Genomic DNA, 11817 nt, shown 5'->3' on the forward strand with positions numbered 1-11817 from the left:
CTGCGCATCCTTGGACTTGCTACACCTGTCTTCTTACATCATGGTTGCTCCTTTTTATTTCTCCTTTGCATTTTCGTGCGTTGAGCGTTCCCAAATTCATCGAGAAAAAATTGTTGTAACCTTTCGTCGGAGGCGATTTTATTCTCCCTCGCAAACGCGAGCCCACCACTTGGCGTGCGACGTATGGATTCACTTACGAACGTAAACCGGTGACCGTCACGTTGGGCTGTGCTGACGTTGAAAATTCCGATCGGGGAAACAATGCGCGTTGGTTAGAAATTCCGTTCGATTCCGTACAGCTGTGTCGATTTAAGTCACTTTAATTTGGATTAGGATTAGCCAATTATTCACGATTAGATCAATTATTGACGATTATCGACGGCACGATAATGCACACGTTCCTTACACGAGGAAATGCTATCATAGCATATACGTTAAGCGTGTCGGCCTGCCTCACATTCTGCTGTTTTCTCTCGACAGTATTTATCGATTACAGGTCGAACGTAACGTTAAATACGGTTAAAGTTGTCGTGTAAGTATCGAACGTGGATGTAGAAATTTATTATATTGTACAATTTGTTACACAGTTTATTATTTTTCAATTAGATTGCGCTCAAGTTTCTGTCGAAAGATCCAGACAGATCCATATTGTACTCATAAGTCATACTCTGGAAGAAAAGTAATTTTCTTGCATGGTTTAAATGTGCAAATGTTGCAAAGCTTGTACTGCTTCAGTATATCAAAGATTAATATATATTACATATAATTTATTACACTATTTATTATATCTCAGTAAAATTGTGCTTACGTTTCTGTCAAAGGATCTATATCGTACTCAGAAATCATATTTTACAAGAAAACAAACTTTTCTATATGGAGCCTGAATGCAAATATTACGAAACTTATACTGCTCTAATATATCGAAGATCAATACATATAATTTTGCATATTTATAATTGCTGTAGTAAATGTATTTTATTTTGCAGAAAGAATGTACCAGATTACAGTGCATCGAGAGAGAAAAATGACTTGGGCTACTTAACTTTTGATCTACAAACTGATATCCTTTTCACGCAATATTGTACAAGTGTCTTTGTGCCGTTAAAGTCAAATATTTAATTTGCATAAATCCATTTACATGTAATTTCTAATCATCTTATGCATTTCATAAAAATGGCTCATTTTGGTAAAAAAAACTTCTTTTATGCTCTATAAAACGGCATTGTATTTAGTTCATATGTTTTTAATTATATTTGCCTTACAAAACTTTTACATCTCACTCCATTATTTAACTGGAATGTTAAGCAATTATTCTTATACCTCACGGCGGAATATCAGACAGAAAATAATGAATTTAATCAGGTATTTAGGTTCATTAATTTACTATATGTATTCTCTTGCTTGAGATCAGTTTTTTTTTTTAATAAAAAGATTTAATCAATATCTCATTTACATTAACAGGTAGTACTATGGGATAAGATAGTTCTTCGTGGAGATAATGCTGTACTCGATTTTAAGAATATGAACACGAAGTATTACTTTTGGGATGATGGCAAAGGCCTCAGGTAAAATTGATTATTGTAAAAACACAGCTTCTGTAATTTTTATTGATAAACTCGTACATGATAAATATATTTCTGCTTTTCGTTTTTTTTTTTTACAGGGGAAATAAGAATGTAACGTTAACATTATCCTGGAACATTATTCCAAACGCCGGATTGTTACCTAGTGTTAATGCTCTTGGTTCTCATACTTTTGCATTCCCATCTGAATACACAACGTTGCGTGTATAACGCATATTTAAATGTATATGTGTTATGATTGTGTACTATAATATGATTTTGTAAGACTTATTTAAACTGCATAAAATTCATGTACAATAAACAACGTTTATTTCTTCATGATCATTGTTTCATTATATTCACCAGTGTATTCACTCAATTTACTGTATCCTATATATATTTCTCAATATATATTTGTTTTTAATGGGCTATTAAATTTAAATATTGTGTATATTAAATATATGAGTACCTAGAAGAATTGGAAATCAATCTGTATTTACAAATTAGAATTATACCTTTTCAAGAATTCTCAATTTCTTCCCGCATACTTGTGCGTGATTAAATTTTTCGACAATTGATATCTCATTCTCAATTATTGCTATTTTACTCATCTGTAAACGTGCTAAGCTTTATTTTTACTCTCTGAACTTTCTTGTGTTTTGGTATCTTTCTTTTCTTCATCTGCACTTGACGATTCATCGTCATCATCATCCTCTATATCGTCGTCATCATCATCTTCATCATCATCATCATCATCATCATAGTCATCATCTTCATCTTCATTGTCATTGGCATAACTAGTTCCATAACAAGACTCTTGATTTCCTGTCGCAGAAAGAATATATTTCCTCAAAGATATTGAAAAAACATAAATATTCCAATCTTTAAATCTTTATTAAGAACAAAGGAGAATCTCGGTTTACCATAACTATATCCGTTTTCATCGTCAGATTCGGATCGACCACCCTGGTTTTGTCTGCCAAACTTGTGACTTCTCGCTTTAAAAATGAAAAATGAATGAATGAATTGAATAAACTTACTTAATAGATTTCTATAATAAAACAAATGCTATCTGAGCAATGCTTACTGGACATGCTTAGATCCTTAGTCTGTGATGTCTCGTAGCTGCACTTTGGACAAGGAATAGCCTTATTCTTCTCGTATTTAAAACCTTTTCTACGAACGTGATCCTCGCAATAGCACGTCTTACACCTGAGACAAGAGTACTGTCCCAAACGATTACACGACTGGCCTACAAATTCCAAATAAAATGTAAAAATACAATTAAAATTAAATTCAGAATGCAAAACGTGTCTCTTTGTACAACATCACTACATTTGAAATTTTCTGCTTCCAGTACTTGGCAGGACGCTTGATGCTCAAATTGATCGTCCTCGCACAGGAAGCAATCGCAGAACGAGCACTTGAATATCCTTCCGCCGTGATCCCAAACGCCTCTCTCGCATTCCTGACAAACGGCGTCCATCAGCGGGCAGGTGCAGGCGTGACTGGTGAGGCAACGTCTTCCGTGGCATACCCAGGCTTCGCAATAATCGCATATGGCTCCCTGAAACATTCCGTTTGTGATACCATGCCGGACAGATAAATTTGGAAAGGCAGCTCTGTAATATTGAAGAGACGCAGATTTACTTGCCACCATTCCCAGTCCCGTGGTGAAGACCCCGGGATGACGCACCACGCAGTCTCCCGTCTTCAGCATGCACTTGATCTTGCCGCAGTGCGCGCATATGGGCAGTCGCTGCACGCTCTGGCAGAAGTAACAGAAGGCACGGCTCTTTTGCTTCTTATTGCACTTGTCGCACTCCTGTGCACGCCGATAAAAATTACGTTTAGAAACGTGAAATGTGCTTGTGATTGAAAAGCATTGCTCACCATCACGGAGTTGCAGGGAAACTTGGCCAGGTCAATCTGCTCCTTGGCAGCTCTGATCTCCTTCTGCCGAAGTTTCTGCTTCTCGGCCTTCTTCCTCTGCCCGGTCTTCTTCTTCGGCATCTCGCCCTACTGATAGCGCGTGCTTTGCAACGAACTCCGGCTGCCCGTCGCCCCGGGATGCCGCGAGACGCGTAAATCACGCGAGAGATCGCAACAGGTTATTGAGGTTATGGTTTTGAACGCGCACCATATTGGGCCACGAGACACGAGACGCTCGAGGGATCGATATTACGATTTTCGCGTGTTTTCGCACTGTAAATAAATGAACCGCCCGACAACCATCTGATCAGGATTATCAGAAAGGTTTTTTTTTATTTATATTAGATATGATATTTTATTGTAAGGTATGAAAATAATTATTATTCGTTTCTGTTAAACAACGGAGAGAGAGAAACGATAAGGTAAATATAAGTGAGCGAATTTGCAGAGGTTTTTGCTCTTTCAGAACTAATCTGTCAGATGGAAGCGCTGGGTTACGATAAGGAGAACCGCGAAATATCTTGGAACAACAACGGGCGGCCCAAGTCGCCGTACACCTTTGAATCCCTATTGCTGTTAGATAACTCGTTATTGTGTAACATAGAACCTGAAAATGGATTGCACGTCTCTTCAGACACGTGCGAGCCCTTCCGAGAGCACAATGATGGCTCGATGGCACAAGCGTCCAAAAGGCAGGAGCAGAACGTTGCAACCGATGCAACAGCCGGAGCCAAAGTATCGTCCGATGTGTCCCTCAACATGAATGAATGGCAGGACAGAACCTTGATGAATCAAATATTCGCACAGTTTGACTCGCAGAACGAGGAAGAAATTGTACCAGAGAATTGTAATGACATCAGCAATTTTGATATGTTTGATACATTTTGCAAAGAGGACACGAATTCTGAATCAGGCAATGTAGATCAGAACGTTGAGAAAGCACCTTCAAATCAATTGCATAAAGGTATATCATATCAAGGTGAATCGATGAACATGTCGTGTTTGCATATTACGAACTTTGGTGACGACACCTTCAAGGACAGTTCTTTCAAAAAGAATGATAGCAGAGAGAGTTCGCCAATTTTAAAAACCAAACCTAGAACCTTGAGCGAGTGTAAAATCGTAAGGAAAAAACCTCGTTTAAATGACCCTGTGTCAGTGTCGAAAGAAGCAGAAAAAGAAACAGATTCCACAAATTGTTCTTCATTTTATGGTTTACCGGATACTGTGAAAAAATTGATACACGAAGTCAAGGGAATTTCTGAATTATATCGTAAGTTTGCAATTACAAATGAAATTGGTTTAGAAATGAAAATGGTTTTCATTGTTTTTTTTTCTTATACAGATTGGCAAGACGAATGCTTAAAATTGGCTATTAGAACCAAGAAGAATTTAATTTACGCTCTGCCGACAAGTGGCGGCAAAACTTTGGTTGCAGAGATATTAATGTTCAGAGAGATTATATGTAACAAAAAGAATGCCATTTTTATACTTCCATATGTGGCTTTGGTACAGGAAAAGGTGCAACACTTTCCAAATTGATATATTAGAGAAATTTTCTTGCAAACCAATTGTATATAATTAATTGAGCTCATAAATTTATGTACATAGGTTCAATCAATGGCTGCATTAGCGTTAAAATTAGGTTTTTTAATCGAAGAATACGCTGGTACAAAGGGTCGTTATCCACCAATTAAACGACGAAGGAAAAACAGCATCTATATATGTACCATAGAGAAAGCATTAGGACTTGTAAATAGTTTAATAGAAGCGAAACGTTTAGCCGAGGTAAGCTGAAATATTAGTAGATAATTAATTATCACAATATTAGATTATGTAACATGTAAAAAAAATTTTCAAAAGTAAATAATGGGGGCTCTTCAATTAAGCTGATTTATCATAGCCTTATAATATGTGAATTTTTATATTTGCTTCCACTTAAACTGCACGTTGATTATTTGTCAGTCTTAAAGCACAATTATTTGTTGGAGCAACAAATTTAACACACTTAAATAATTGATTTAACTTTTGATGCTAATAAGCATTCTTTAAATCTTTGATGCTAATAAGCATTCTTTAAATTCTGTAAAGAATTTACTGCGACAAATTTTATACCAGCCAGGGTTTGAACCTGGATTTCCCTCTAATCCGTGAATCAGCCTAACCGAAGATAGCACACCACTACTTACTTCGCAGTTGTTTTCAGTTAAAGTTTTATTTACGTCGTCTGAAGCAAAGACATTCTCTTTAATATTTACTGGTTATTGCGATAAATATTATCACATGTCACTGTGGTCAAATTGTTAAAACACCCGTCACGGATTGGAGGGAGTCCAGGTTCAAATCCTGGCTACTCATATTTTTTTGCAATAAATTTTTTACAGTGATTTGAAGGATACTTATTATTAAAGGATGCTTAGCATTAAAAGTTAAATCGATTATCGATTTAAATATGTTGAATTTATTGTTTCAATGAATAACTTTGTTTTTCAAGACTGATAAATAATCAACGCATTTGAATGAAAATAAGTAAAAAAAAATTCACACAAATATTATAAGGCTATAATTAATCAGCCTGAGTTAATTATAGCCTTATAATATTTGTGTGAATTTTTTTTTACTTATTTTCATTCAAATGCGTTGATTATTTATCAGTCTTGAAAAACACAGTTATTCATTGAAACAATAAATTCAACATATTTAAATCGATAATCGATTTAACTTTTAATGCTAAGCATTCTTGATATTTCCCTATTTACTTGAGAATCACTTTTTCAGTCAACGTTTCTCACTTATTAAAAATATTTTAGATTGGTATTATAGTTGTTGATGAATTACATCTGCTTGGAGAGTCTGGAGGAAGAGGAGCTACATTAGAAGGGCTTCTTACAAAAATAATGTTCTTCAATGGTAATTACAGATATTTAAATAAAATTATTCAATAAATATGAATACTCCCTAAAAATTCTCTTTTTCATAAAATATTAATTCTTTATAGATATAATACGTTTGGTCGGAATGAGCGCAACTATAGGTAATTTAAAGGAAATTGCGCAGTTTCTTAACGCAGACATGTATTCTCAAAACTTTCGGCCAGTTAAAATAACAGAATACGTGAAATGTGAGAATGGTATCTGGGTAGTTGACTTGAATAATGAAGAATTGTTAGTAGACATGAGCACCAATGATTACAAGGTGATCTAATTAAGTTTTATTTTACAAAATCTTTGTGTATGAAAGAATGTCAAAAAATACATGGATAATTTAATTACAAAGTACTCAGATAATATAGCAATGATGGATCCAGATAGAATTGGAGGTCTAATAATGGAAGTAATACCAAATGATTCGTGCCTCATATTCTGCTCAAGTCGTAAAAACTGTGAGAATTTAGCTTTATTATTAGCAAAAGTCTTGCCTAAGTAAGTTTATCATAATTACTTGAAATATTTCTTTTGAGAAAGCTGTATTAAATACGTACGGTTGTAATATAAGCAGAATTTCACTATTTTAGGAGTTTGTATAATCACAAAACGGACGAAAAGAAAACCTTGTTAAACGCACTTAAGACTGAAGAAGGATTATGCCCCATTTTGCAGAAAACTATCAAATTTGGCATAGCCTACCATCATTCAGGTCTTACGTCCGAAGAACGACGCTTGTTAGAGGACGCCTTTAGAGAAAACACTATATGTGTAATATGTTGCACTTCGACTTTAGCGGCTGGTGTCAATTTGCCAGCAAGGAGGGTAATTATCAACATAATTAACTGATAACGCAATGGCTAATATTACAGCTGCTAATATATAATATATTTTTTTTATTAGGTAATATTACGCAGTCCTTATGTCGGTAATCAGTTTTTAAATTTAAGTAGATACAAACAGATGATTGGCCGGGCTGGTCGGGCCGGTATGGGAGTTTTAGGAGAAAGTATACTTATCTGTAAAAAGGCAGAAATCAATAAAGTAAGAATTGTAGAATAGATTGAAGGCATATATATAATTAAGTATAATTAATCATCTTAAAAGCTAAGGAATGATTTACATTACAGGTGAAAGATCTTCTAATTTCTCAAATGGACGACTCGCTGAGTAGTTTACACGTAGAAAACGACAGAGGTCTTAACAATCTGATTCTAAGTGCAATACAATTAAACATGGCAGTAACTAGATCTGAATTGCATAAATTGACAACTACAACGTTACTTAATATTCAACAAAATAGAATAGGCGTTAATTTGAGGACAATCACAGACGAAACGATAACGGCGTTATTAAAATGTGGCGTGATAAAAGTCAAGAGTAAAGGTAGTAATACTGGTGATCCTAACGTAACTGTTGTCATTCCATCTCAAGAATCAATGCGCGTGGATAAGCGAGAAATTAAAAAAGGAGTAAAAACGATAACATTTACAAGTGAAACCGAATTTCAGCTTTGTGATCTGGGACAAGCTGCAATGAAAGGTAATAGCAACAAGTTTTTATTTATTTGTTTTAAAATACACTGGTATTTCACAATAGATTAGTTGCAGGGCCGATCGATTTGAAAACCGCATATACATTGTATGAGGATTTAAAAACAGCTCAGAAGCATTTAATCTTAATTGATAATCTTCATCTTCTGTACCTTGTCACACCTTATGACAGTGTATCTCAAATTACTCCCGTCGGCAGTATCTACTATGATGTGGTAATATTATCTATGTATATCGATATTGTGCAAGTAATGCTATATATTAATATGTCTTATAATATCTATTGTTCAAGATAATGGAGTTGACTGAAAGTCAAATGCAAGTTGCTCGACTTCTTGGAATAACAGAAGCTACGGCAAGTAAATTACGTGCCGGTATAGTGCCTAAGGTCAGTTTATTATTACATAATTGAATGAAATTACACTTAAATTCTCCTTTCTTTACTAAAAAAGAAAATTTAATTATATATAGTCTGTTGAGAAAAGAGTAGTTCAAAGGTTTTACGTGACGTTAATAGTACATGAATTATGGAATCATCATGCAGTTTATTTCGTTGCTGAAAAATACCAAATTAATAGAGGTGTTATACAAGGTCTATTAAACATGGTCTCAATGTTTGCATCTTCCATAGTCAGGTTTTGTCAGGTAAATGAATGAGTTACTAGCATAATAACTATCATGATGAATATAATATAGTAGAAAAACTCAAAATACATCAGTCTTACATTTTTATTTGTAGGAATTACCCGAGTTTTGGGCATTTACGGAGATGTTAAGTGCATTTAGCAAAAAACTATCTTACTGTTGTCCATTAGAGTTAGAAAAGTTGATGGAACTGCCATCAGTTAAAGTAGTAAGTTATTAATTTTATATAATTTTACATTACGTCTAAATACTCGGAGATTAAAAGTTCAATGTATATGTACAATGTGTATATATATATTTTTTAAATTTATTGTAATCATTATCTTAGGGTAGAGCTCGTCAATTGTACAAAGCTGGCTATAAAACTTTACAATCTGTAGCGAAAGCCGATTCCAGAGAAATAAGGGAAAAGATTCCGTATTTAAGTAATAAAATAGTCACGCAAATTATAGCTGCTGCAAAAGTAAGTTATATTTATGAAATTATTTGTTCGTATTTCACGTTCGCGTATTACTCATTGCTTATGTGAAATTACAGCTTTTAATATTGCAAAGAGCAGAAGATTTAAAAGAAGAATGTGAAGATATTTTGGACGGTATTATCATAAGTCAAATAGAAGCAAGTACATAAATATTAATAATTGTATATAATGTTCTTCCTAAACGAGATTCTTGTGAAGAATTTAATTTCACAGACGTGACGAAATTATAAATAGAAATAAACGAATCATATCTTCTTTAGAGAAAATAAATTTAATTATGGTTTCGGTAAAATCCAAATTATATACGTATAAACAATATATTGTACAATCAAACAATGCGCTTAAAGTATTTATGCAATATTAATTAAAAAATGAAATAAATTATGTTTTTTGTATATAATACTCTATAAATTATGTTTTTACACAATATATGTTATAAACAACATACAAAATTATTATTAAATATCTTTTATCTCCTACAACTATGATTTGTGCTTAATGGAGCAATGTGTTTCAAAGAATGGCACATTGTTTAAGCAGGCACATAGAGTAATTCCAAATGATGGTTGATTATGCTTATTACTTAGAGGTAATGGTAATATCAACAAAAACATATGGAACATTTTTATATAGAACAACTTTAAGTTTTATTTTGTGTAAAAAATAAAATATTGCTCAATAATACACTGTTATCTTTTTTTATATAAACATGATTTCAGCGTAATTGGGGGAAGATTTTTCCGTTTCATACTTATATCTTCTTCTTTCTTGAAATCCATAAAATAAAACAGGTTATGAGACAAGTCCTTCCATGTATTTTTGAAACCATAACTACGCAACAGTCTTATAAAATCCTTTACGTCTTCGAATCTGCTTTCGACTTCGGCTATTTTCAAGGTTCCGCTAAATTTATTGGAACAAAAGCATTAATTTCTTACATTATTGCCATCTCAAGAGTATCATTGCTACTTACTTATTTTTAAGAATCCTGTTAGCTTCTATTATATAATCGTTGAGATTAGATCCCATTAGAGAGAGACAGAACACGACAACGTGGACGCTGTTCATCAGTAATGGAGTATGAGCCATATCGCAAGCTTTCACTCTGTCATTCAGAGCAATGAAATCAAACGAGTGTACTTTGTGAGGAACAGAAGCGGCGAGTCGTGCTTCGCCACATCCAAAGTCAGCGATCACATTGTCCGTCGGCCTGTAATTATAAAGACATTGTAGGGTTCGGGGCCTGCATAAATTTCATTTAAGAATAAAACAGAGTATACGAACAGTTTTTTAATTGACGATATGATAACGTCCAGTGGATTCACCGCCCATTGTTCAAGTTGCTGTTTATATCCCGCGTGATAAGCCATGAAAGCATCAGGGTCCGTTTTGAAGTAATGCTTAGATTGCGAACTGTCATTGCTGTACAGTATTTCATTTATAAATCTGAATCTGGACGCTCTTAATTGCGTTATCATTCTATCTCTCAAAGGAAGTTGCGTAACTTTCGGTTTTGGCTGCGATTTACCGGCGAGCATTTCTTCCAATTGTTTAATATTTATTTTATGCTTGTTTAGCTTTACTATCTTGTCAGGTTTTACCTGTTGTGCTCCTACCTCAGCCGATATTCGTTTCATCTTCTTTTCATTTACCTTTTTAAGTTTTTCAACTTTCGTTTTTCTACACTCAAGACCGAGATTCGTTGCAGGCATTTGTAACTTTTTATTTCTTTCCTTTGCGTCATCGATCGTCGCAGCATCCTTATTTGCTTGATCAAGATTATCTCGTTTTCGTTTTCTATTTCGTTTTCTCATCTTCTGTTTTATTTGTGTTAATTTGTACCTTTTCGAACACCTCTGAGGTTTCTTTATTATCTTTTTAGGAATGTTCAGTTCAGTGTAAAACTCGGGGCAGATGGCGCCATGGCGTCCGGTCCTGTCATGGCGGCGTCACCAACACTAACTCAATATACATGTATGGCTGCGTTCGGAAACGTCATCCGGGTACACACGGGTATACTCCCTTCTCCTTCTAACTCGCTGAGATAGAAAAAGAAGGGAGTATACTCGTGTGCACTCGGGTGACGTTTCCGAACGCAGCCTATGTGTTGGTGTATGCGTGAGCCTATCTGTGATACTTCGCGGCTAGTTCGATTCATCAATTCGATTCGATTCGATTCGATTCGATTCGACCGTAATAATCTTCTTTCGACATTTTTGATGAATCGAACTAGCCGCGCGAAGTATCACCACAGATTTCTGTGCCTGGAGTAGTGTTGAAAGATGTAAGTGCAGTGTCATTTATAATCTCTAATGTGGATATTGGCATATTAGATAAAGCCGTGTATTTTGCATGGTGCTTTATAGTTATAGTAAATTTGGCCCGGAATTTTGGCTCATCCCAACATGGAAACATTCTTCGTGCTCCCATCGACCATCCAAGTACGCGTTGTGATTAACCACCTAATTTTATTAGTAGTTCAGATAACGATAAAATTTTAATTAGAGTTACATTAAAGGAGGCCAAAAATAACACGGGACAAACACATGGAACACTTGTGACGGAGTTTGTTAATTGTTTTTATTCTTGCAACGCGCGCCTTTATTTTAAAATTGGTAACAAAGTTCATAATTGTGACAATTTTTTGTATAATGACTTGCTTTAATCAAATACTGTCTATGTTTAAATGATGAGAATATCTTTTATAACTCTGCAATATA

At 34.5% G+C, this 11817-nt stretch overlaps 4 protein-coding genes across 7 annotated transcripts; 2 read left to right on the top strand and 2 right to left on the bottom strand.

Moving 5' to 3' along the window:
• The first annotated feature begins 90 nt into the window (after positions 1-90).
• Positions 91-1901, top strand: Spase22-23 (Signal peptidase complex subunit Spase22-23). Its single transcript, XM_071703206.1, has 5 exons — positions 91-532; positions 987-1060; positions 1274-1362; positions 1462-1565; positions 1664-1901. The coding sequence occupies exons 1-5, from the start codon at positions 390-392 to the stop codon at positions 1791-1793; spliced, it is 540 nt and encodes a 179-aa protein (XP_071559307.1). The 5' UTR covers positions 91-389; the 3' UTR covers positions 1794-1901.
• Positions 1576-3597, bottom strand: Noa36 (zinc finger protein 330 homolog Noa36). 2 transcript variants are annotated; one of them, XM_071703203.1, is made up of 6 exons: positions 3456-3597; positions 3217-3387; positions 2898-3129; positions 2650-2814; positions 2486-2560; positions 1576-2387 (listed from the first exon to the last, which is right to left on the bottom strand). In XM_071703203.1, the coding sequence occupies exons 1-6, from the start codon at positions 3573-3575 to the stop codon at positions 2185-2187; spliced, it is 966 nt and encodes a 321-aa protein (XP_071559304.1). In that variant the 5' UTR covers positions 3576-3597; the 3' UTR covers positions 1576-2184. The 2 variants fall into 2 exon arrangements, with proteins under 2 accessions (XP_071559304.1, XP_071559306.1); XM_071703205.1 differs by having other exon boundaries at positions 2898-3125; positions 3213-3387.
• A 90-nt stretch (positions 3598-3687) lies between these two features.
• Mus301 (mutagen-sensitive 301) lies at positions 3688-9781 on the top strand. Of its 3 annotated transcripts, none has more exons than XM_071703200.1 (16): positions 3688-3818; positions 3961-4767; positions 4840-5015; positions 5106-5282; positions 6305-6404; positions 6493-6689; positions 6771-6916; positions 7009-7243; positions 7322-7462; positions 7549-7960; positions 8023-8186; positions 8264-8359; positions 8443-8616; positions 8711-8824; positions 8945-9079; positions 9154-9781. In XM_071703200.1, the coding sequence occupies exons 2-16, from the start codon at positions 3975-3977 to the stop codon at positions 9244-9246; spliced, it is 3153 nt and encodes a 1050-aa protein (XP_071559301.1). In that variant the 5' UTR covers positions 3688-3818; positions 3961-3974; the 3' UTR covers positions 9247-9781. The 3 variants fall into 3 exon arrangements, 2 of the variants coding, with proteins under 2 accessions (XP_071559301.1, XP_071559302.1); XM_071703201.1 differs by having other exon boundaries at positions 8029-8186; XR_011717848.1 differs by lacking the exon at positions 9154-9781 and having other exon boundaries at positions 8691-8824.
• LOC139770918 (ribosomal RNA-processing protein 8) lies at positions 9720-11040 on the bottom strand. The gene is made up of 3 exons (XM_071703202.1): positions 10382-11040; positions 10071-10307; positions 9720-10000 (listed from the first exon to the last, which is right to left on the bottom strand). The coding sequence occupies exons 1-3, from the start codon at positions 10909-10911 to the stop codon at positions 9787-9789; spliced, it is 981 nt and encodes a 326-aa protein (XP_071559303.1). The 5' UTR covers positions 10912-11040; the 3' UTR covers positions 9720-9786.
• Between the last annotated feature and the right edge of the window lie 777 nt (positions 11041-11817).

Source organism: Temnothorax nylanderi, unplaced genomic scaffold (assembly GCF_030848795.1).
Source record: "Temnothorax nylanderi isolate EJ_2023f unplaced genomic scaffold, tnyl_v1.0 TNYL_tig0034_pilon, whole genome shotgun sequence".
In the NCBI taxonomy this organism is placed as follows: Eukaryota; Metazoa; Arthropoda; class Insecta; order Hymenoptera; family Formicidae; genus Temnothorax; species Temnothorax nylanderi.